Raw genomic sequence first — 26,557 nt, 5'->3', positions numbered from 1 at the left:
AACCAGACTGAACAAACTAAGTCAGAAATAATAAAAATATATCTCGAAATGCAACCATATCCAATTGATTTTACTTTTCCTTCAGTGGCAAACACCAGTCATGGAGAACATCATTCTGCTATCTGACACTGCTTCTAGCTTCACAGAACTTCATATGGGCTTCAAAGTCCGTGTCTATATACAGTGAGGAAAATAAGTATTTGAACACCCTGCGATTTTGCAAGTTCTCCCACTTAGAAATCATGGAGGGGTCTGAAATTTTCATCTTAGGTGCATGTCCACTGTGAGAGACATAATCTAAAAAAAAAATTGGAAATCACAATGTATGATTTTTTTTAATAATTTATTTGTATGTTACTGCTGCAAATAAGTATTTGAACACCTACCAGCCAGCAAGAATTCTGGCTCACACAGCCCTCTTATTCTGCACTCTTTACCTGTATTAATTGCACCTGTTTGAACTTGTTACCTGTATAAAAGACACCTGTTCACACAATCAATCACACTCCAATCTGTCCGCCATAGCCAAGACCAAAGAGCTGTCTAAGGACACCAGGGACAAAACTGTAGACCTGCACAAGGCTGGGATGGACTACAGGACAACAGGTAAGCAGCTTCGTAGAAGACAACAACTGTTATGATTATTTATTAGAAAGTGGAAGAAACACAAGATGACTGTCAGTCTCCCTCGGTCTGGGACTCCATGCAAGATCTCACGTTTTGGGGTAAGGATGATTCTGAGAAAGCTCAGAACTACACAGGAGGACCTGGTCAATGACCTGAAGAGGGCTGGGACCACAGTCACAAAGATTACATTAGTAACACATGATGCAGTCATGGTTTAAAATCCTGCAGGGTAGCAAGGTCCCCCTGCTCAAGCCAGCACATGTCCAGGCCCATTTGAAGTTCACCAGTGACCATCTGGATGATCCAGAGGAGGCATGGGAGAAGGTCATGTGGTCAAATGAGACCAGAATAGAGCTTTTTGGAATCAACTCCACTTACCATGTTTAGAGGATGAGAACAACCCCAAGAAAACCATCCCAACCATGAAGCATGGGGGTGGAAACATCATACTCTGGGGGTGCTCTTCTGCAAACGGGACAGGACGACTGCACCGTATTGAAGGGAAGATGGATGGGGTCATGTATTGCGAGATTTTTGGCAAACAACCTCCTTCCCTCAGTAAGAGCACTGAAGATGGGTCATGGCTGGGTCTTCCAGCATGACAATGACCCAAACACACAGCCAGGACAACTAAGGAGGGGCTCCGTAAGAAGCATTTCAAGGTCCTGAACTCAATAGAAAATCTTTGGAGGGAGTTGAAACTCCAAACCTGAAAGATTTGGAGAAGATCTGTATGGAGGAGTGGACCAAAATCCCTGCTGCAGTGTGTGCAAACCTGGTGAAAAACTACAGGAAATGTTTGACCTCTGTAATTGCAAAGGCTACTGTACCAAATATTAACATTGATTTTCACAGGTGTTCAAATACTTATTTGCAGCAGTAACATACAAATAAATTATTTAAAAAAATCATACATTGTGATTTCCAGATTTTTTTTTTTTAAGATTATGTCTCTCACAGTGGACATGCACCTAAGATGAAAATTTCAGACCTCTCCATGATTTCTAAGTGGGAGAACTTGCAAAATCGCAGGGTGTTCAAATACTTTTTTTCCTCACTGTAATACCACAGTTGTCCTGATCAGATTACTAATCCAGTGTCACTTCCTCTCCAAGTCTTCATGTTCACACTCTTGCAAAATCAGATAAACTTGCATGGCATTCTCATAGACACATGTAAAATACAATGTGGATGACAGGCATTGTGAACAGTAAACAGGTACGTAAACAACAGGACTGGAAATTTGGCTTGACTGAAAAAAAACCCAAAAAAACAAATGGATGTTGGCAAAGCAATGTATTCATGCGTTGATTTTTTTTTTTCTTCCCTATATGTGGTAGGGAGAATTGAGGTTTTTTTAAGCCACTGGGAAGGCCAGTGACACAAATGGTTAGTTTACCTCCAAAGATCCCTGGGTCAAGGCCACCAGTGCCCCATTCTCCATGGACATCTGGATTTGCATCATGCATAAAACTTGTTACAAATCAACCTGTGGAGTCATACCCAACCCTTTGAAACTCTCTTCCATCCATGATCCATAGTCCTTCTCTGGCCATTTTTAATAATCATCTGAAATCTTGCCTGTTCAATGAGGCTTATGGGCTTTAACTCCATATCAACCTTTGTTTAATGTGATGTTTGGAGGATAATGGGGCATATTTACATAATTTTAAGCATTATGGTAATTGCAAAATCTTATTTGGCTAATATGTCTTGGTGCATGCATGCGTGCATGTGTGGTTCTTGTATGGCCTATGGTTAGTATGTTGGGATTGGATGTTCATGAATGTTCGGATGTTGGCATGTGTTTGAATTTACTTAAATTATGCTTGTACTTTTAAAAATGTTGTGCTAGTGTTTTGTTTCCCATTGAAATAAGATAAATAATTCTTCAAAAATGTAAAAAGCCCAAGGATACAGTCTTGCTGCATTGTGCACACTTGACTCCATCAAATCAAATCAAATCAAATCAATTTTATTTATATAGCACCAAATCACAACAAACAGTTGCCCCAAGGCGCTTTATATTGTAAGGCAAAAGCCATACAATAATTACAGAAAAACCCCAACGGTCAAAACGACCCCCTATGAGCAAGCACTTGGCGACAGTGGGAAGGAAAAACTCCATTTTAACAGGAAGAAACCTCCAGCAGAACCAGGCTCAGGGAGGGGCAGTCTTCTGCTAGGACTGGTTGGGGCTGAGGGGAGAGAATTAGGAAAAAGACATGCTGTGGAATCAGTCACTAATGATTAAATGCACAGTGGTGCATACAGAGCAAAAAGAGAAAGAAACACTCAGTGCATCATGGGAACCCCCCAGCAGTCTAAGTCTATAGCAGCATAACTAAGGGATGGTTCAGGGTCACCTGATCCAGCCCTAACTATAAGCTTTAGCAAAAAGGAAAGTTTTAAGTCTAATCTTAAAAGTAGAGAGGGTGTCTGTCTCCCTGATCCGAATTTGGAGCTGGTTCCACAGGAGAGGAGCCTGAAAGCTGAAGACTCTGCCTCCCATTCTACTCTTAAAAACCCTAGGAACTACAAAGTAGAGAAGCTTGAATCTTCGACTGGACTGGGTTGCTTGACGTGAGGACCTTTCGCTTCAAATCACAGAAGCTTCCTCAGCTAAAATTCTTGCTCTGGTAGTCTGACTTCTGTCTTGACTCTTGTAGAGAAGAATAAACCAGAAGCCAACAAAAGCTGGAGTTTTTTAACCTAACCAGACCCCTCCTACCAAGAGGCCAACTGCTATAGGCTAGTGACTAAACAATAGCTGTAATTAGCACCTATTGTGCTCTAGTTAGCACTCTCCTAATGATGGGATGGAAGCCTCCCCTGATGGCTCCCTTGACGACTCTCCTGATGAAGTGAATGACTCATTACCATGAACAAAAGACTGAAACTGCTTTGACCTGAGTACCCCATTGTAAACAGGGGACAAAGCGTGTCTGAGACCCACCCCCCGGTTAAGGCTGGGTTTCAAGTGTTTTACAAAGAATGCTTCCTTGACACCTCTCTCAAACCATTTCTTCTCTGTGGCTAAGATTTTAACTTCCTTGTCCTCAAACGTGTGGTTAGTGTCTTTCAGGTGGAGATGAACTGCAGACTGAGGTCCACTGGCGACCTCTCTGCGGTGCTGGTATAGCCTCTTGTTTAAAGGTTGCTTAGTCTCACCTATGTAGTGTTCATTACAGTTTTCCTGACATCTGATATAATACACTACATTGCTCTGTTTGTAACTAGGGATCCTGTCCTTAGGGTGAACTAATTTCTGTCTCAAGGTGTTAACCAGTTTAAAGTAAACTGGGATTTTGTGTTGTCTGAAGATCCTCTGTAGTTTTTCCCCTACTCCTGCTAAATAAGGGAGAGACACTCCTCTTCTTCTTGTCTCTGTCTCCTGTCTATCTGGTCTCTTTGTTTTCTGGGACTTCTGCACTTTGTCCAGGGACCATCGTGGGTACCCACATACTGTGAGGGCTTTCCGTACAAGTTGTTGTTCTTTAGCCCTTCCCTCTGCAGTTGTGGGCACCTGTATGGCTCTGTGTTGAAGAGTCCTGATCACCCCGAGCTTGTGTTCAAGGGGGTGGTTTGAGCCAAAGAGCAGATATTGGTCAGTGTGAGTGGGTTTTCTGTAAACCTCTGTCTGGAGCTACCTGTTCTCTCCAATCGTAACATTACAGTCCAAGAAGGCTAAATGGTTGTTTCTGGCATCCTCACGTGTGAACTTGATATTGGAATCCACCGAATTGATGTGTTCTGTAAAGTCCTCAACCTCCTGTTGCTTGATTTTAACCCATGTGTCATTGACATATCTGAACCAGTGACTTGGAGAGATGCCCGTGAATGACGTCAAGGCTGTCTTCTCCACTCGCTCCATGTACAGATTGGCCACAATGGGGGATACCGGAGACCCCATCACACAACCATGGATCTGCCTGTAGTAATTCCCCCTAAACAGAAAATATGTGGTGTTAAGACAGATCTCCAAGAGTTGGCAGATGTGGTCTGGTGTGAGTTTGGTCCTTTCAGGTAGAGACACATCTTCCAGCAGTCTCTGCCTCACAGCTGAGATGGCCTCAGCGGTGGGGATGCAGGTGAACAACGAAGTCACATCAAATGGCACCATAGTTTCATCTGCCTCCAGCTGCAGGTCCTTGATCTTGTTCACAAAATCTTGTGTGTTCTCCACATGGTGGTCTGAGTTACCCACTAGAGGAGCCAAAATCCACTTGAGGTGCTTGGCCAAATTGTATGTGATGGAATCTGTGCTACTTACAACAGGCCTGAGTGGCACGTCCTGTTTGTGAATTTTGGGCAGTCCATAGATGCATGGAGTGGTGTCCCCCGGGTACATTCTGTAGTATGTCTGCCTGTTGATGAGTCCCTCTTTCTCCAGGTTTTGGAGGTAGCTAATGATTTTCTTCTTATAGCCACTCGTGGGGTCTCTCTTCAGACGTTCGTATGTACTGGAGTCACTGAGCAAGTTGTTGATCTTGGCCTCGTAGTCCGATGTGTTCAGGACCACCGTGCATCTGCCTTTATCTGCTGGCAGGATAAGGATGCTTTGGTCCTTCTGCAGTGCTGCCAAAGCTTTCTGTTCTTCTCCTGTGATGTTGGACGGAGGAGGCTTAGCACTGTTAAGTACTGCTGTGACTCTTAGTCGGAGGTCCCCAGCTTCTGACTCTAACAAACTGTTATGTTTAATGGCTGACTCTAATGCAGTGATGTAATCTACTGTCAGTATATGTTTAGGGGTCACTGAGAAATTTAGTCCTTTGGTGAGCACATCCTTTTCTGTCTGTGTAAGAACCCTGTCGGACAGATTCTTTACCCAATTTTCCCTGTTGTCACTAATTTGTCTGGGTGTATCTTTAAAACTACTCCCCCTGAAAGTACACCTTTTCTGCACTAAAAGGTTGTGAAACTTCCTGATTTGCCGCTCCTTACTTTTTAAATGCTCAGCCATTTGAATTTTAACTATGAACTTTGTGATCTTATTATGGGCCTCTTCGCCCACTAAGGTTTCTGACCTTTTGTAAAGACTATCAAGATTATTTTGGAGGTCTAACATTTTAAAATGAAGCCTTCTAAATAAGACCCAAAATCCTCCTAAGGTAACTGTGCTGGATCTTTTCTGCTGTGTGGCCTGCTTCTAGTGCCTTTTGCTTCATGCATTTGGGAATAACATTGTTTTGTTTGCATCTTAGGTTAAATCTTAAGTGGTTTCTAAAGTTAGCTATCTTTTTTTGATTTTAACCCATCCAACCCATCAACCCAAATCCATGGTTGTGCGATGGGGGTCTCCGGTATCCCCCATTGTGGCCAATCTGTACATGGAGCGAGTGGAGAAGACAGCCTTGACTTCGTTCACAGGCAACTCTCCCAGTCACTGGTTCAGATATATCGATGACACATGGGTTAAAATCAAGCAACAGGAGGTCGAGGACTTTACAGAACACATCAATTCGGTGGATTCCAATATCAAGTTCACACGTGAGGATGCCAGAAACAACCATTTAGCCTTCTTGGACTGTGATGTTACGATTGGAGAGAACAGGTAGCTCCAGACAGAGGTTTACAGAAAACCCACTCACACTGACCAATATCTGTTCTTTGGCTCAAACCACCCCCTTGAACACAAGGTCGGGGTGATCAGGACTCTTCAACACAGAGCCCTACAGGTGCCCACAACTGCAGAGGGAAGGGCTAAAGAACAACAACTTGTACGGAAAGCCCTCACAGTATGTGGGTACCCACGATGGTCCCTGGACAAAGTGCAGAAGTCCCAGAAAACAAAGAGACCAGATTGACAGGAGAAGGAGACAAGAAGAAGAGGAGTGTCTCTCCCTTATTTAGCAGGAGTAGGGGAAAAACTACAGAGGATCTTCAGACAGCACAAAATCCCAGTTTACTTTAAACTGGTTAACACCTTGAGACAGAAATTAGTTCACCCTAAGGACAGGATCCCTAGTTACAAACAGAGCAATGTAGTGTATTATATCAGATGTCAGGAAAACTGTAATGAACACTACATAGGTGAGACTAAGCAACCTTTAAACAAGAGGCTATACCAGCACCGCAGAGAGGTCACCAGTGGACCTCAGTCTGCAGTTCATCTCCACCTGAAAGACCACACGTTTGAGGACAAGGAAGTTAAAATCTTAGCCAGAGAGAAGAAATGGTTTGAGAGAGGTGTCAAGGAAGCATTCTTTGTAAAACAGTTGAAACCCAGCCTTAACCGGGGGGCGGGTCTCAGACATGCTTTGTCCCCTGTTTACAATGGGGTACTCATGTCAAAGCAGTTTCAGTCTTTTGTTCATGGTAATGAGTCATTCACGTCATCAGGAGAGTCGTCAAGGGAGCCATCAGGGGAGGCTTCCATCCCATCATTAGGAGAGTGCTAACTAGAGCACAATAGGTGCTAATTAGAGCTATTGTTTAGTCACTAGCCTATAGCAGTCGGCCTCTCAGTAGGAGGGGTCTGGTTAGGTTAAAAAACTCCAGCTTTTGTTGGCTTCTGGTTTATTCTTATCTACAAGAGTCAAGACAGAATTCGGACTACCAGAGCAACAATTTTAGCTGAGGAAGCTTCTGTGATTTGAAGCGAAACGTCCTCACGTCAAGCAACCCAGCCCAGTCGAAGATTCAAGCTTCTCTACTATGGAAACCACCTGGACAACTGAGAGCCTACACAGAAACCTAGGAACTACAAGTAAGCCTGCAGTCTGAGAGCGAAGCACTCTATTGGGGTGATATGGTACTATGAGGTCCCTAAGATAAGATGGGACCTGATTATTCAAAACCTTATAAGTAAGAAGAAGAATTTTAAATTCTATTCTAGAATTAACAGGAAGCCAATGAAGAGAGGCCAATATGGGTGAAATATGCTCTCTCCTTCTAGTCCCCGTCAGTACTCTAGCTGCAGCATTTTGAATTAACTGAAGGCTTTTCAGGGAACTTTTAGGACAACCTGAGAATAATGAATTACAATAGTCCAGCCTAGAGGAAATAAATGCATGAATTAGTTTTTCAGCATCACTCTGAGACAAGACCTTTCGAATTTTAGAGATATTGCGCAAATGCAAAAAAGCAGTCCTACATATTTGTTTAATATGCGCATTGAATGACATATCCTGATCAAAAATCACTCCAAGATTTCTCACAGTATTACTAGAGGTCAGGGTAATGCCATCCAGAGAAAGGATCTGGTTAGACACCATGTTTCTAAGATTTGTGGGGCCAAGTACAATAACTTCAGTTTTATCTGAATTTAAAAGCAGGAAATTAGAGGTCATCCATGTCTTTATGTCTGTAAGACATTCCTGCAGTTTAACTAATTGGTGTGTGTCCTCTGGCTTCATGGATAGATAAAGCTGGGTATCATCTGCGTAACAATGAAAATTTAAGCAATGCTTTCTAATAATACTGCCTAAGGGAAGCATGTATAAAGTGAATAAAATCAGATCTCAGAAGTGAAGCAGAGTAGGTCCTCATTAGTTCTTGGCTTGGAAACATCATGAACGTGAACATGTTTCTCCATGTAGAAGTGGAGTTGCGTCAGGAAGGGCATCTGGCGTAAAACTTGTGCCAAATCCCAATGGCAACTGGGTGCGGCTGGCAGAAATAAAAAGAAGCAAAAAGGTATTAAGTAATTTTTACAGACATTTTACAACAATACAAACTTTACATCCATTGTTTAAATCCAAACTGGTTTCTGTGGTCCATTCTACTTTATTTGTCCTTTTTGTTATTCTTCTGCAATGCAAATCACTAAAAAACAACAATCACAACAACAAAAAACCTGTATAATCCCTGTAAATTCACTTAAAATCTAGTTGTTGCTTTAAAACGATAAGGAAAAACATTATATGCCACCCTTGAATTGTAAAATAAGTTTGCAGTTCATTTATTTTCTTGTTTGTTTGTTTTTAATCTGCCCTTTTAGGCATGCCGCTATGGCCACGTGCAGCACTTGGAACACCTCCTGTTCTACGGAGCTGATATGAGTGCCCAGAATGCATCTGGAAATACCGCCCTTCATGTATGCGCACTGTACAACCAGGTATGCATGATTTAAAATGACATTGACCATATTTAACCATGTTCACGATTTCTCCTGCACTCGAATAAAGTGCTTTATTTATATTAGCTTCAACATATATTGGCAATACAGCTGTTTTCATAGACTAAGAAAGTGCAGTCAGTGAATAGGTTAAGCGCTTTAGTGGAATTTTCCCAAATAATTGTTCTTTTTAACAATTTGATGCGTCTCCATCATGCATTCACATGTTGATGAGAACACTTGTGTTGCTAAGAATCAAAGCTGCCAAGGAGGTAAAGTTTCCATATCTGTTTGTTTGTTGTTTATCTGTTAACAGGATTACACAAAAATTACTTGACTGTCATGAAACTTGATGAAAGCGTCGGGGATTAGTCAAGAAGGAAACCATTAACTTTTTGGGAATAGAATGAAACCAGTATTTTTTTTTTCCACTTGCTTTAATAGTTTTCAAAGTTTTGTAAATTTCTCTATAGATAATGCACAGATCTTTGTTAAAAATAAATAAATAAATAGGTATTTTTTCCTCAAAATCTTGATTGTTATCCAGACCCACAACAAATCCCACCAGCTGTTATATATTAACACAGATTAATACAAACACAAATGCTTAAAAAAAAAAAAAAAAAAAAAAATCAGGCTGTATCTCATGAGAAATTAACAAAAATGCTGAAAACAAAAAATGCCCTGTCTTGCAGTATTAAATAAAGTGGCAACCACCACCCCCCCCCCACCCCCCACGCGCGCATACACACACTAATGTTTGCAGATATATAAAAAGATTAATTTTAAAGTACATCCAAATAGAAGGGTGGATCCAGAGTTGGTTTTTTTTATTATTATTATTAAAAAATAAAATAAAAATTTGGTAACAGAGATTGGGCAACTCACGTGTTGGCAGAGGAAAGCGCTGTCTGAGTGCCACCCTAGTTATGTTTTTTTTTTTTTAAATTGCACATGTAACAATGCAACAAAAATGCTGCTTCATTGTGTCTTACTGAAGGACAATTTGACCCAGATTCTTGTGCTCTGTCTGCTGTGCAGAATGTATAGGCCTGGCTCTGTTCTTGTGTCTGTGTTCAGTCACACTGAAGGATCTGTAGTTTTTGGTAGCAATAACCTCCTGTATATGTTGCCTCAGGTGATGTTTGACTGAAATGGGAAATTCAACAGAACAGTCCAAGTGGGAGTGCTGAACTGACACTGGCACAAATGAATGGGTTTCAGAGTGTGCATCCATCACTTGACACAGGCTACGTTTACATGCCGTTAATATTCGGGATAAGGTCAATATTCCGGTTTCTGAATCATTAGGAATAACCCGTTTACATGCTTAAGCAGACAGTTACTCCTGTATACATGGTCATTGGTATCATTTGGAATATCCCCATCTAACAGCAATGCACGTCTTCCACTGGTGCTTGATTTGGTCTGGCGTTCATGCAAATCCTGCTTCGCGTAACTTTTCGGACACCTTCTTGTAAATGTCGCTATCTCTGTACTTTCTACTGTCAATAAAAGACATTACATTCATAACTTTCACGATACTAATGAAGTACTCGGTTTCCTCCTGCTCCAAAAGTGTGGTGCTGTGCTGCTGCATCTGGATGTCCCCATGCTTGTTTACCTCTGCTTCTGTGGTGTCCGGTGGGTTGCGCGCACTGCCTACAAGTAGTTGCCGTACTCAAAAGACCAAGATTCCTTGCAGATAGGACATGTGCAGAACACAAAATAATGTTCCTTTCTATGGGGATATTCCGATGCGCGTTTATATAACCTGATATTCGGGTTAGAAAAGGAGTAACCCAGGGGTCATATTCAGGTTTTTAAAAAACAGAATATCAGCATATTCATGTTTTTGCGGGTGTTTACATGGCCGCGCACAACCAAGTTATTGATAATATTCCGGTTACGAAAGAGTTATGAAAGGGTTATTGGCTGCATGTAAACATAGTCACAGACTTACTGTAATCAATGGGAATTCGATTCAAAGGATGTAGTCTGACTGATGCCTTACAGACCCTGAGCATCATATATGTGACATATGTGGTATGCTCATCAAAATATGTTGAATCTGTATACTAAGAGTCAACTGTGTGTGTGTGTGTGTGTGTGTGTGTGTGTGTGTGTGTGTGTGTGTGTGTGTGTGTGTGTGTGTGTGTGTGTGTGTGTTCAAACCATTAAATTTTATTTCTAAAAATGTTAGCTAACTTAAAGCTACGAGAACTAAATTTAGTGGATGCTAATTGTTCTGCTAATGTTTTTCAAAGTTAGCTGCAAAGCTAATCTGCATGACCCGAGCAGGACGAATGAACCCAGAACACACCTCCATCTTTGAGTGACAGACAAACTAAACTCATAGGCTAACCTTGGTTCAGATGTTTATTAAATCATATTTTTGAGGATTGTGCAATGGTTCTTATCGCTATCCACAGCAACTAGTATCCACAGGTAGCGGCTCTGAGTGAATGTCACACTCTTTTTTTAGGTGCTAACCTGTGAACATGTTAATTTCTGCTCTAAAGTTGAACATTTTAACATGGGCTTCAATGGGAGCCTTCTCCTTTCTTAAGCCAACCTCAACTGGCCAGTCAAAGAACTGCCACCTTTTCTTCTTCCACGTATGTGTAATTTGGGACCATGAAAGCTTACCACTTGGTAACAAGACCTCCTGACAAAACTCATAACATGTTCTAATTTACTGTGGCAGAATAGAGTAGGAGAGGGTATCAGATCGGATAAAATCATAAGGTTACAAGCATAGTTTTGTCGGCAGTGACTTGTGCAACTTTAAAGACTTCAAAGTCTGTATCCTTGTAATAGATCTTACTCTTGCACTTGTGTGCCTCCACTGTTGAGAAGGGCTGTTATTGTCATCAGTGGAAGCAGAACATCATGTTGAGCTGATCAATTTCAGTAACTGTGTCTTAGCAGGGGTTGGCAGTATTGAAAGAGTTGTAGCCTATGTGATTATGTAGAGTAACAGAAAGAAATGTGGTGGCAGAATTGACCAAGAAGCTGGTAGAACAGTGGCAGAGATCAATATATCCATATAAAAGGAAACAGGGAAGCTGAGCAATAGCAAAGTGGACAGAGAGAGACAGAGAGGATGAATGACAAAATGAGATATTCAGCAGCAGATTATTGGTCTGAAAAGTTGACTCACTGGGTCATCATGTTTTATCATCAATGTTTACTTAGTGAAGTATTAGCTTTAGAGATGTGGCTGTATTTAAGACAGCGGCCTTTAGATAGAACTACAGGGGTAGTTGAATGATTCAGGTTTTCCTGAGATAACACAGTAGGTAATGGAAAGTGGGAACAACACTGATGGGTGAAATTAAAGCCCCCGTGACACATAGCAAGAATGTGCAGGAACAACCTGGTCTCACGGCAAGTCGTGATCCAGCAGCAGAAAAGCACCTCATTTTCATCACGGCAGCACAAATTTGTTCTAATTCATTCCGTGATGGCTGCACGAAATTAAAAGTGAAGCGGGGGGGGGGGGGGGGGGGTGGGGGTGGTTATGGTTAGGGTGGGGGAAAGAGTAAGATTAGGTTATGGTTAAGGGGTTAGGGTCGGGGGTAGGAGTAGGGTTAGGGTTATGGTTAGTGAGTTAAAACAAAAAACCCTGTCACGAAAATTTGACTCATTTTGTCACGGGAGCACAAAAAAAAAAAACGTGAGACTGGGCTGGCAGGAACCATGCCCGACATGGCAAATATTGTCATAATCCAACACAGTTGGGAGGAAAAGAGGCATGGTCAGCCTTGTCAGAATGCATCCAGTTTACCTCATCCACACCTACACGATGACATCCAAAGCGCATGTAGACAACAGGTAGACACAGCCATAAAAGGTGCTGCAGACTGCCCGATATCCAAACGTCTGGATGGGGCTGCAATTATCACTCAGCCGCGTGTCTATGTGTGTGTGCGTGTGTGTGTGTGTGTGTGTGTATGTGTATGCATAAGACTGCATGAGCCGTGAGGCACACACGCTTAGTGCCACTGGACAGCTTTGATGAAAGTTTGCTGGCATTGGGCCATGCTGTCCCCTGCGTCACACAGAGCCTTTCCATGTAACTTTAATTTCTTTTTTCCTTTTTGCTCACTTCAGGAGCACACCGCAACTCTGGACACCACGATGGTTGGATTATCACATGGGATTTATTTTTTATTTTGGGTGAGAGGATTTTAACCACAGTCTGCGTCCCACCTCCACGTCTGCACTGTGAAACACTCCTGGACCACTGTTGGAGGTGAGATTCATGTTTATCAATTCTGTCACGGCCTGGCACAACAGTTCCATGTCATATCTCCTACAGAGTTAGAAGGTGATCATTTATTACAGTGTGAGATCTGTTTAGCTCCAAGCTTGATGCGTGCAATGACACGTTACTGCACACCACGGAGAGGCGCAGCTGCGCATGTTATATACAGTTATGATGGAGACAGTAGTTCATATTATTTACGTTGCCCATGAGAAAGAATGGACAAATATCTGTACTGTAAAGTCTATTGTGGACATAACAGCCTGTTCAGATTTCCAGCAGCATGCGCACAGTAGCGCATGGTCTTTTCGGTTTGATAGCCGCTGTTCACATTCACTGTACATTAGAATAATTCATACTTATTATCATGATGAAGCATGCCACATACATTTCAACAGTTCCTTTGCACTCCGGGGTGGGGCATTATTATACGTGGCACGTGCAGGTCATACCTGCAGGCTTTGCCATGCTAGATTCATCTCAAGGTTCCCTCGTATGCGCTTAAATCATGTTGGATCCCATTTGCCACCATCAGAATATGTAAACTGCGGTCAGATGATCCTCAGATTACACATGTACCACTGTTGGATAGGTGTCCCATCTCCACGGCGCCTGGAGGGTTTTGAACATGTGCATCACACTCGGTGCCACTGGCTGAATTTGACAAACTGTGTGGACTTCCGCAGATGGCTATCAGAACATTTGGGAACTGAAATCTGACATTTTTTGGATGTGCACTGATTCATCATTGTGATGCCTCATAATGTGAGAGAATCGTGAGAGGGGCTGACAATGAATGAAACTACATTGTGACTGATTGGAGACACATATTAGGCTCTAACATTCTCAGTGGGAGACACATATGAGCTGCCCTGGAAGCATGCCAAAATAGCGAAGATGATTGGAGAGAGACAGCACTTCTGGAAGCAGCCGAGGGAGTCCAGCAGCCACGGCTCAACTGCTGACCCACACATGCGTGGTCATTGGGCTGGACACACACCTACTCCAACTGGGATTATCTTTAATTTTTATAGCAAACTTCAGCAGAAGCCCACACACAGAGGTGGGCTTCAGCACAGTGGTGGGTGAATGATAGTTATTTCTGAGAACCAAGGAGAGCATCTGTCCACAGGAGGACATTGTGCATGGTCTGTGTATGACTGTGCCAGCCAGGAGCTCCATTGGCCATGACATATTTCATCATGCAGCTGCTGACTGCATGCAATCTGTATGTGGTACTGCCAGACAGGAGCTCTTCAATGTGTGGACTCCTGGACATTACATATTTCATCCTGAGGCTGGCATTTATTCATGACCCATGCATAACAGTGCCAGCCAGGAGCTCTTCAATGGTGTGGACTCCTGTGGTTGGTATTGTGAGCGATCTGTGCATGATGGTGCCAGAAGGAGCTCTTCCCCACTGGACATTACATATTTAATCCTGTAGGAAATTATTCTACAAGTGGGTGAGTGCCTTGTTCACAGTTTTCTTCCTGTTGTATTTTTGCTCCTCCATGGAGTCATGCTAAACTTTGTAATATTTATTATTAATTTTATTATTAAATACAAAATGCCTTACTGGGTAGAGTCAGTGGAATTTCCACAGCATCTATTCACATAGTAGCAGGATAATGCCAGCTGAGCACTTTGTGCACAAACTTTCATCATTTCAGCTGCGAGTAGTATTCGACATCCATTAGAAATCTAATGCAAATCAGTAGATCCTTGTATCTGCGAAGGCTGCGCTCGACATTCACAAGAGAGCTGCACAGCATTCAAGTGGCACTCACGAAATATTTATGCAGAGATTTTCGCGTGAGTCATTGTGAAATATGGCTGACATTCAGACTCAATGCGCTAACATGTCATTTGTACCACTTCAATGAAACGTTACACTGCTCCTCAGTGTTTCTTAATTTAATTGCCTTCTCCAGAAGCTGAAAGGTTTTAGTCATGCTCTTGCTCCCAAAAACAATTTTACTGAAAAAAATCTGAATGACCTAAAGGACAAGGTTAGATAGCGAGGAGCTTTTCCAGGCATGTAAGAGGCAAGTAAAATAAAATGCTTAAAAAGGCAGGGGGTCTGGGGGAGCTCTGCCCCCTCAGAATATGAAAGGTTTTTGCCCTGCTAATGCTCCCCTGAAGCATTTACTCAAAATGAAGGACCAAAATAACATGGTGAGATGCTGACGAGCTTCGCTTGTTCATGTCTGTGACATATGCATATAAATAATAACATGGATTCAGAAGAAACACATTCAAATAAATGTGATTTAATTTTTTTTCTTCTGTGTTCAACTGGTTGATAACACTACAACTCAGCTGAATGTGAAATTCATTGGTTCTTTGCAGGAGCAAAATAACTCACGTGGAAAACTCTGTATATCTCTCCACATGTTTAACAGAAATATGTTAATTCTGGGAAATAAAAAACATAATAATCAAACTGTTTCCTGTGATGTTATCACCCTTTACAAGAAGTTTCAAGTATCTGCAGGTAAATTCAACAGTGTACCATAATGAAAAAAACATAAACGGAACTGGAAAAGTTGAAAAATATGTGTTTATCTTCACTTTTCTTTTAAATGCTTTGGAAATGTTTTCAGTAACATAATTGGACTTGTATATTGGACTTAAATGGCCTTTGTGGTCCTTTAAATGTTTAACTGGAGGTGATCAGACAACACCAAAAATTTCCCACGTCAATGAGAAATAAATGTTGCTTTTCATGCTTTCAGCACTGAACATAGGATCTTATCGGCTGTAGATATTAGTGTCCACTCTGTGCAAAAGTCACGTGTTACATCATTTGGGAATGTAAGCTCGGCTTCAGTAATTCTGCTGAGAAAATAGTCACATCAACATCTCATGAGAGAAACCATCTGTCATTATGTTCACGCTTAACTGAGCACCATCGCTAATATAAAGAATGTAATGTGGCTCATTGTGGATTCGATGCACCTGATGTGATCACTTTAAGAACACTGTGATGAGGACTGTTATAAAAGTCTTGTGTTTTTTGTCTTTTGCAAAGCTTCTGGGGAAAACCTGGTCTTGTTAGGAGAGACGGCATCCATCCCACTTTGGATGGAGCAGCTCTCATTTCTAGAAATCTGGCCAATTTTCTTAAATCCTCCAAACCGTGACTATCCAGGGTTGAGACCAGGAAGCAGAGTTGTAGTCTTACACACCTCTCTGCAGCTTCTCTCCCCCTGCCATCCCCTCATTACCCCATCCCCGTAGAGAAGGTGCCTGCTCCTAGACCACCAATAACCAGCAAAAATCTATTTAAGCATAAAAATTCAAAAAGAAAAAATAATATAGCACCTTCAACTGCACCACAGACTAAAACAGTTAAATGTGGACTATTAAACATTAGGTCTCTCTCTTCTAAGTCCCTGTTAGTAAATGATATAATAATTGATCAACATATTGATTTATTCTGCCTTACAGAAACCTGGTTACAGCAGGATGAATATGTTAGTTTAAATGCGTCAACACCCCCGAGTCACATTAACTGCCAGAATGCTCGTAGCACAGGCGGAGGCGGAGGATTAGCAGCAATCTTCCATTCCAGCTTATTAATTAATCAAAAACCCAGACAGAGCTTTAATTCATTTGAAAGCTTGACTCTTAGTCTTGTCCATCCAAATTGGAAGTCCCAAAAACCAGTTTTATTTGTTATTATCTATCGTCCACCTGGTCATTACTGTGAGTTTCTCTGTGAATTTTTAGACCTTTTGTCTGACTTAGTGCTTAGCTCAGATAAGATAATTATAGTGGGCGATTTTAACATCCACACAGATGCTGAGAATGACAGCCTCAACACTGCATTTAATCTATTATTAGACTCAATTGGCTTTGCTCAAAATGTAAATGAGTCCACCCACCACTTTAATCATATCTTAGATCTTGTTCTGACTTATGGTATGGAAATTGAAGACTTAACAGTATTCCCTGAAAACTCCCTACTGTCTGATCATATCTTAATAACATTTACATTTACTCTGGTGGACTACCCAGCAGTGGGGAATAAGTTTCATTACACTAGAAGTCTTTCAGAAAGCGCTGTAACTACGTTTAAGGATATGATTCCTTCTTTATGTTCTCTAATGCCATATACCAACACAGTGCAGAGTAGCTACCTAAACTCTGTAAGTGAGATAGAGTATCTCGTCAATAGTTTTACATCCTCATTGAAGACAACTTTGGATGCTGTAGCTCCTCTGAAAAAGAGAGCTTTAAATCAGAAGTGCCTAACTCCGTGGTATAACTCACAAACTCGCAGCTTAAAGCAGATAACCCGTAAGTTGGAGAGGAAATGGCGTCTCACTAATATAGAAGATCTTCACTTAGCCTGGAAAAAGAGTCTGTTGCTCTATAAAAAAGCCCTCCGTAAAGCTAGGACATCTTACTTCTCATCACTAATTGAAGAAAATAAGAACAACCCCAGGTTTCTTTTCAGCACTGTAGCCAGGCTGACAAAGAGTCAGAGCTCTATTGAGCCGAGTATTCCTTTAACTTTAACTAGTAATGACTTTATGACTTTCTTTGCTAATAAAATTTTAACTATTAGAGAAAAAATTACTCATAACCATCCCAAAGACGTATCGTTATCTTTGGCTGCTTTCAGTGATGCCGGTATTTGGTTAGACTCTTTCTCTCAGATTGTTCTGTCTGAGTTATTTTCATTAGTTACTTCATCCAAACCATCAACATGTCTATTAGACCCCATTCCTACGAGGCTGCTCAAGGAAGCCCTACCATTATTTAATGCTTCGATCTTAAATATGATCAATCTATCTTTATTAGTTGGCTATGTACCACAGGCTTTTAAGGTGGCAGTAATTAAACCATTACTTAAAAAGCCATCACTTGACCCAGCTATCTTAGCTAATTATAGGCCAATATACAACCTTCCTTTTCTCTCAGAAATTCTTGAAAGAGTAGTTGTAAAACAGCTAACTGATCATCTGCAGAGGAATGGTCTATTTGAAGAGTTTCAGTCAGGTTTTAGAATTCATCATAGTACAGAAACAGCATTAGTGAAGGTTACAAATGATCTTCTTATGGCCTCAGACAGTGGACTCATCTCTGTGCTTGTTCTGTTAGACCTCAGTGCTGCTTTTGATACTGTTGACCATAAAATTTTATTACAGAGATTAGAGCATGCCATAGGTATTAAAGGCACTGTGCTGCGGTGGTTTGAATCATATTTATCTAATAGATTAAAATTTGTTCATGTAAATGGGGAATCTTCTTCACAGACTAAGGTTAATTATGGAGTTCCACAAGGTTCTGTGCTAGGACCAATTTTATTCACTTTATACATGTTTCCCTTAGGCAGTATTATTAGAAAGCATTGCTTAAATTTTCATTGTTACGCAGATGATACCCAGCTTTATCTATCCATGAAGCCAGAGGACACACACCAATTAGTTAAACTGCAGGAATGTCTTACAGACATAAAGACATGGATGACCTCTAATTTCCTGCTTTTAAATTCAGATAAAACTGAAGTTATTGTACTTGGCCCCACAAATCTTAGAAACATGGTGTCTAACCAGATCCTTTCTCTGGATGGCATTACCCTGACCTCTAGTAATATTGTGAGAAAGCTTGGAGTCATTTTTGATCAGGATATGTCATTCAATGTGCATATTAAACAAATATGTAGGACTGCTTTTTTGCATTTGCGCAATATCTCTAAAATCAGAAAGGTCTTGTCTCAGAGTGATGCTGAAAAACTAATTCATGCATTTATTTCCTCTAGGCTGGACTATTGTAATTCATTATTATCAGCTTGTCCTAAAAGTTCCCTGAAAAGCCTTCAGTTACTTCAAAATGCTGCAGCTAGAGTACTGATAGGGACTAGAAGAAGAGAGCATATCTCACCCATATTGGCCTCTCTTCATTGGCTTCCTGTTAATTCTAGAATAGAATTTAAAATTCTTCTTCTTACTTATAAGGTTTTGAATAATCAGGTCCCATCTTATCTTAGGGACCTCATAGTACCATATCACCCCAATAGAGTGCTTCGCTCTCAGACTGCAGGCTTACTTGTAGTTCCTAGGGTTTGTAAGAGTAGAATGGGAGGCAGAGCCTTCAGCTTTCAGGCTCCTCTCCTGTGGAACCAGCTCCCAGTTCAGATCAGGGAGACAGACACCCTCTCTACTTTTAAGATTAGGCTTAAAACTTTCCTTTTTGCTAAAGCTTATAGTTAGGGCTGGATCAGGTGACCCTGAACCATCCCTTAGTTATGCTGCTATAGACTTAGACTGCTGGGGGGTTCCCATGATGCACTGATTGTTTCTTTCTCTTTTTGTTCTGTATGCACCACTGTGCATTTAATCATTAGTGATTGATCTCTGCTCCCCTCCACAGCATGTCTTTTTCCTGGTTCTCTCCCTCAGCCCCAACCAGTCCCAGCAGAAGACTACCCCTCCCTGAGCCTGGTTCTGCTGGAGGTTTCTTCCTGTTAAAAGGGAGCTTTTCCTTCCCATTGTCGCCAAGTGCTTGCTCACAGGGGGTTGTTTTGACCGTTGGGGTTTTTCCATAATTATTGTATGGCCTTGCCTTACAATATAAGGCGCCTTGGGGCAACTGTTTGTTGTGATTTGGCGCTATATAAATAAAATTGATTTGATTTGATTTTCTTGTTTTTCTTAATGAATTCCTTTAGGACGTTGTGGAGCTGTAGTGTTAGACAGATGGCCCAGACATGTAATTGGGCTCTCTGTGTGTACCTATGTGCACACATGCGTGCTCATGCACATGTGTATACCTGCTGGATGTGGAAATGAGCATAGCTAGTCATTAAATGGCAAGAAATCACAAAAGAAAATGATGAGCATCTCATTTAAGAAGACTGCATGTTCACATCGCAGACAAGGCACAGACAACAATGCATGAATGGTCAGTCAATTTGACATGCATGTAAGTGGAAATCTTTATTTATTTTCATGCTTTATTCATTTAAAGTGCTCAATAACTTGGTGTGAATGTCAGACATCCCAGAGCTCATAGATTTTAATACTGCAGTGAAGGAAACGGCCAATAATGTGACATTTGCCACAATAACAGTTGGCTTTAAAAATTCGCTTATAAAAAGCTGCTTTAATGTACACTATACAGTATATTTGCTTTGCACTTTGCTGTTCTTGGTCATTTGACCCACACTTTTTCTTAAAGTCATGTTCATAAGTATTTTGGGAGCAAAAGGTTTGTGATTTTGTCTCTGTGCACCACCACCACAATAAGTTTAAAATTAATCAATCAGGCAGTGAAGACTTTCAGCATTGATTCAACGGGTTTGACAAAAATATTTCATCATCCATTTAGGAATTACAGTTAATTGTATTCATACTGTGTATCCAGAAAGTATTCACAGCGCTTAACCTTTTCCACATACTGTTATGTTACAGCTGTCTTCCAAAATGGAGTAAATTAATTTTTTTCCCATCAAAATTCCACTCACAAAACCCCATAATGACATGAAGAAAAGATTTTCTATTTTTTTGATTTTTGCAAATTTATTAAAAATAAAAAAACTAAGGAATCATATGTGCGTAAGTATTCACACCCTTTGCTCAATACTTTGTTGATGCACCTTTGGCAGCAATTTTGGCCTCAAGTCGTCTTGAAAATGTCCTATCTTGCCCATTCCTCTTTGCAGCACCTCTCAAGCTCCATCTGATTGGATGAGAAGTGTCGGTGCACAGCCATTTTCAGAGCTCTCCAGAAATGTTCAATGTGATTCAGGTCTGAGCTCTGGCTCGGTCACTCAGGGCCATTTGCAGAGTTGTCCAGACGCCTTTGATATCTTGGCTGTGTGATTAGGGTCACTGTCCTGCTGAAAGATGAACTGTCGCCCCAGTCTGAGGTCAAGAGCACTATGGAACAGGTTTTCATCCAGATGTCTCTGTACATTGCTGCATTCATCTTTTCCCCACCCTGACTAGTCTCCCAGTTCCTGCCATTGAAAAACATCCCCACAGCATGATGCTGCCACCACCATGGTTCACTGTAGGGATGATGCCTGGTTTCTGCCAAACATGACGCCTGGCATTCACGCCAAAGAGTTCAATCTTTGTCTCATCAGACCAGACAATTTTGGTTCTCATGGTCTGAGAGTCCTTCAGATGCCTTTTTGTCAAACTCCAGGTGGGCTGCCATGTCCCTTTTACTAAGGAGCGGCTTCCATCTGGCCACTCTACCATACAGGCCTGATTGGTGGATTGCTGCAGAGATGGTGGTCCTTCTGGAAGGTTCTCCTCTCTCCACAGAGGAATGCTGGAGCTCTGACAGAGTGAACATCAGATTCCTGGTCACCCCTCTGACTAAGGTCCTTTTCCGCCAATTTCTCAGTGTAGATGGGCGGCCAGCTGTAGGAAGAGTCCTGGTGAATCCGAACATCTTCCATTTACAGATGATGGAGGCCACTGGGACCTTCAAAGCAGCAGAAATGTTTCTGTACTCTTCCCCAGATTTGTGCCTCGAGAGAATCCTGTCTCAGAGGTCTACAGACAATTTCTTTGACTTCATGATTGGTTTGTGCTCTGCATGCACTGTCAACTGTGGGACCTTATCTTAAGACAGGTGTGCGACTTTTTAAATCATGTCCAACCAACTCAGTTTACCCCAGTTTGGCTCCAATTAAGCTGTAGAAACATCTCAAGGATGATCAGTGGAAACAGGATGCACCTGAGCTCAAATTTGAGACTCACAGCAAAGGCTGTGAACATTTATGTACATGTGATTTCTTTATTTTTTAATAATAAATTTGCAAAAATCTCAAAAAGCTTTTTCATATTGTCATTATGGGGTACTGAGTGTCGAAATTTGAGGGAAAAAATAAATTTCATCCATTTTGGAACACTCCTGTAACATAAATGTGGAAACAGTGAAGGCCTGTGAATACTTTCTGGATGCACTGTACTAACCAACCATTACATAAACTGGTGCATGCACCACACGAGAGCTGCGTCAGTCAGTCAGAGCTGCGTGTCGTCAGAGTGAGCTGCAAAAAGTTTGTACCTGAGTTTTCAGAGGTGGTGTTTGTAGTTGCCATCTGCCACGCCGGTGTTTGCCAACCCGGATGGTGGGAATACCACCTCAACCAGCAATTTAGCCCCGCGACTGGACAGCAACAACGTCCGAGGCCCGCCCAACGTGGTGAATTCACTGAGGCCGCGCGCTGCATCATTAAAGCCGCACGTCACGAGTGCCACTTCCCCGAGGCCTCGTGCAGCCACCGCGGATACATCAGCACGGAAACACCGAGGCCGCACGGCACCAGCGCAGCACAGATCCATCCCGGTGACAAACAACACAGGCTGTTAACATCAATGATGGCCAAGCAGCCCACAAGCCGACCATGGGGTCTAAGAAGTTTCTGACGGCGGAGGAAGGCGACATTAAAAAATCTCTGGACTATCTATCAGAGGAGATTTCTGTTGTGAAGCAGCAACAGAAATCAATCATGGATCTGGTGGAGGAGGTGAAGGCACTACGGCTCCAGAACGCCGAGAAAGACCGGCGTCTGGTGCAGCTGGAAAATAGAGTGGCTGAATTGGAGCAGTACACCAGAATCAGCGACATCATCATCACAGGTCTTAACATCAAACCACGGTCCTTCGCACGGGCGGTAACAGATGAGAGCGGAGGGGAGCCCAGTGAACAGGAGGTCAGCTCTGTGGAAAAACAGGTTGCTGAGTTCCTCCTATCTAAAGGTATAGAAATGGATTTAAATAACATTGAAGTGTGCCACCCTCTGGCCCAGAGAAATGACGGTGATAAACAAACCGTCATCATGAGATTCATCAACAAACGTATTCATCAATGAGCATCTCACCAAATGGAACGCCGACATCGCCAGGAAAGCACGCTTCTTAAAGAAACGGAAAAATCCAGCACACATGGACTTCAAACTGTAAAATATTCATCAAACTGAACGGATCACCAGAACAAGCAAAAGTCATGGCAATAAGGAACATCGAGGAGCTGGACAAATATGAACAATAGGTACGAGGACTCAAACACATCACAGCACCATGATGCAGACTGGAGCAACCCACTCATCCACATCATCTACACCCGGAGACAAGAGAGACATAATGACTAAGGATAATGATCCGTTTATTTCTGCCCAGGAGCTCTGTCTAGATACATTTAATTATAATAATTCTGCTAACTGCCCCTTCGAATCTGAAAATGATCCTGATACATTTTTCAGTGAGAATATTGTGAGACAGTGCAAATATTTTACAGAAGAACTATTCAAAAATTATAAAATCAATGATGAAGATTTTTCAGTTATACATTTCAACAGCAGAAGTCTTTCTCGGAATCTGTCCAGTATTAATGATTGTTTGAAAACATCCAAAAAAAAGTTTTTCAGTTATTGCAATTTGAGAAACATGGTTAAATGAGGATAATAAAGATCTGGTATATCTTGATGGTTATGAATTGTTCCTAGTTAATAGGCAGACGAGAAGGGGCGGAGGCGTTGCATTGTATGTAAGGTCAGATTATAACTGTAAACTCATTAACAACATGTCATTTACAGTGGACAACATCATGGAATGTGTTACCATAGAAATTACATCTATAAACTCCAAAAACATAGTTGTTACTTGTATTTACAGAGCTCCTGGGACAAATATTGACACCTTTGAAGACATTATCTTAGGAATGTACAACAAAATCAACAGAAATAAGCATTTATTTGTCTGTGGAGATTTCAATATAGATTTTTTTAAACCCTCACAATCATCCACAAATTACCTCATTTATAAACACCTTGTACTGTTTAGGACTGTTTCCAACCATCATTCATCCTAGCAGAATAACTATGGACTCAACAACTCTCATTGACAATATTTTAACTAACGCTATATCCGGTAATCTTAGTGGGGGACTACTGGTCAGTGATATCAGTGATCACTTGCCAGTTTTCTCAGTCTTTGCATTGGAGGGTTGTTGTAAGTATCGAAGCAATATCAAATTCATGAGTAGAAAAGTAACACTGTCCATTTGTTGACAAAATATATAGAAATCAATAAAGCAACAAACCATGGATAACTAAGGGGCTTCAGAGGGCATGTAAAAAGAAAAACTTACTATATAAACAATTCATAAAACTACGAACTAAGGAAGCTGTAAGTAAGTATAAAACATATAAGAATAAGTTAATCAATATCATGAGACTCAGTAAAAAAAGATATTATAATGAGTTACTTGTCAAAAATAGAAATAACATCAAAAACACATGGAACATATTAAATGAAATAGTAAAAAAGAATAGAGTAACTAGAGATTATCCTTCATTTTTTTCAGAGTAACAACTACATCACGATTGATAACGAGTCTATTGCTGAACACTTTAATGAATACTTAATGTGGGTAAAAATCTTGCCAGTAAAATTGACTCATCAACTAATAACTTCAGGGTAAATAATTCAACGTTTAACAAATCTGTTTCAGTGTTCATTGGTGGTACTCATGAAAGGGAAATACTTGATCTGGTTCATGGTTCAGAAAGTAAGAAATCGACTGATTTTAATAATTTGGATATGGCTTTATTAAAAAAAGTTATTGATTGTATAGTAAAACAGTTCAATTATATTTGCAATATGTCACTAAGTACTGGTAAATTTCCTTCTCAAATGAAAATAGCCAAAGTAATTCCTCTGTTTAAAACTGGTGACAAACACACATTTTCTAATTATAGACCTATATCACTCCTGCCACAATTTTCCAAAATTTTGGAAAAAATATTTGCTAAAAGATTAAATGATTATTTACTGAAGCATAACATCATTTGTGAAGAACAATATGGATTCAGAAGGTCTCGAACTACGTCACATGCTTTGATGGACTTTGTGGAAAGTATAGCAACTGCAATTGACAATAAACAATACACAATAGGTGTTTTTTTTTTATTTACAGAAAGCGTTTGACACAGTTAACCATGGAATACTATTAACTAAACTGCAGAAATACGGAATCAGAGGTCTGGCATATGAATGGATAGCTAGTTATTCACAAGGCAGATTTCAGTATGTTCAATTCAATAATACAAATTCTGAACTCAGGGAAGTCACATGTGGGGTGCCGCAGGGCTCAGTGCTGGGTCCTTTGTTGTTCATAATCTATATAAATGATATAAGTTGGGTGTCGAGTTCACTGAGATGTGTCCCTTTTGTGGATGATACAACTGTGTTCTGTAGCGGTGAAAATCTTGAACAGCTTCTGGACATAGTGGAGAAAGAACTGGAAAAATTTAAGGTTTGGTTTGACGCTAATAAGTTGTCACTCAACCTTGGGAAAACTAAATGTATTATATTTGGAAATAAACAGGCACCCAAATGTAAAAATTTAACTATAAACAATAAAGAAATTGAGTTAGTAACAGAGAATAAATTTTTAGGTGTTATAATTGATAATAAACTTAGCTGGAAACCACATATAAATTACGTGAAATCAAAATTGTCAAAAACTATAGCCATTTTGTATAAAGCCAAAGACGTACTGCCACAAGAAGGGTTACTTACTTTATATCATTCTCTGATGGTACCATATATGACATATTGTGTTGAGTCATGGGGAAACACTTACAAATCAAATATCAATCCAATATTCCTTTTGCAAAAACGAGCCATACGAATCATCTGCAATAAACATTATCGTGAACCAACTCATTCTCTATTTGTGTCTTTAAATTTATTAAAATTCATAGATTTGGTCGATTACATTACAATTCAAACTTTGTTTCGAGCGAAAAACCAAGCCTTACCGAGACATGTCCAGAGTCTGTTCCGATTGAGGGAATCCAGATATAGTTTAAGAGGTTGTGCAGTTTTTATGAAACCACCAGTAAGAACAAATGTAAAGGGTTTTTTTTGTGTGTGTCTGTGGTTGGGGTGAGGAAATGGAACAAATGTTCAACAGAGGTTAGAATGAGTAGTACCTTAGTAAGATTTAAGAAACTACTCAAAAAGAACATCATGTCTAAGTATCATAAAGAAGCAAATATAATTTGATTTATAGGGAATGTTCAATTTATAAGTGGGGCTTATTGTATATTTGAATGTGTGGGTATGTGTATGCGTATGTAGATATATAGATATGGGTAGGTGTATATGTATATATGTATATAAGTGACTGTGTATATGTATGTATATATGTATATATTTATGTATGTAAAGTATATACGTATGTATATAGGTATATATGGCACAGCCCAAGCAGAGGGTCACCCCCAAGAGCGTGGTCTGCTTGAGGTTTCTTCCTTATAGGGAGTTTTTCCTCACCACAGTTGCCTAGTGCTTGCTCTGGGGGTTGGTAAGGTTAGTCCTTACTTGCGTAAAGTGCCTTGATTCGACTTTCTTGTGATCTGGTACTATATAAATATAATTATAAGTGAATAGTATATTGATGTGTATGTCTGTGTGTCGACATGTAGTAGTGAATTTCTTCTTATGTAAATATGACTGATTAGAATTGTTGGACTTGTACTAGCAGGGGTGGGCTACAACACCGCCATCTAAACATGTCCTTTGACCCACATGTTTACATACGCAGGGATGCCATAAACATGC

The 26,557-nt window shown here is 40.7% G+C and overlaps 1 protein-coding gene across 6 annotated transcripts in view; it reads left to right on the top strand.

Annotated features, from left to right (window-relative positions):
* shank3a (SH3 and multiple ankyrin repeat domains 3a) overlaps positions 1 to 26,557 on the top strand; it is a 624,660-nt gene that overhangs the window by 274,308 nt on the left and 323,795 nt on the right. For all 6 annotated transcript variants that reach the window (XR_004562245.1, XM_034176660.1, XM_034176659.1 and 3 more), the window contains one exon: positions 8,570 to 8,686. Coding sequence is in view for 5 of the 6 variants with exons in the window: in XM_034176660.1 (XP_034032551.1) it covers positions 8,570 to 8,686 (117 nt within the window). In the remaining variant the exon portion in view is untranslated. The remainder of the gene's footprint in view (positions 1 to 8,569; positions 8,687 to 26,557) is intronic.

This window comes from Thalassophryne amazonica, chromosome 8 (genome assembly GCF_902500255.1).
Source record: "Thalassophryne amazonica chromosome 8, fThaAma1.1, whole genome shotgun sequence".
In the NCBI taxonomy this organism is placed as follows: domain Eukaryota; kingdom Metazoa; phylum Chordata; class Actinopteri; order Batrachoidiformes; family Batrachoididae; genus Thalassophryne; species Thalassophryne amazonica.
Note: the sequence above shows the minus strand (reverse complement) of the source record. Positions and strands in the feature narration are given on the sequence as shown.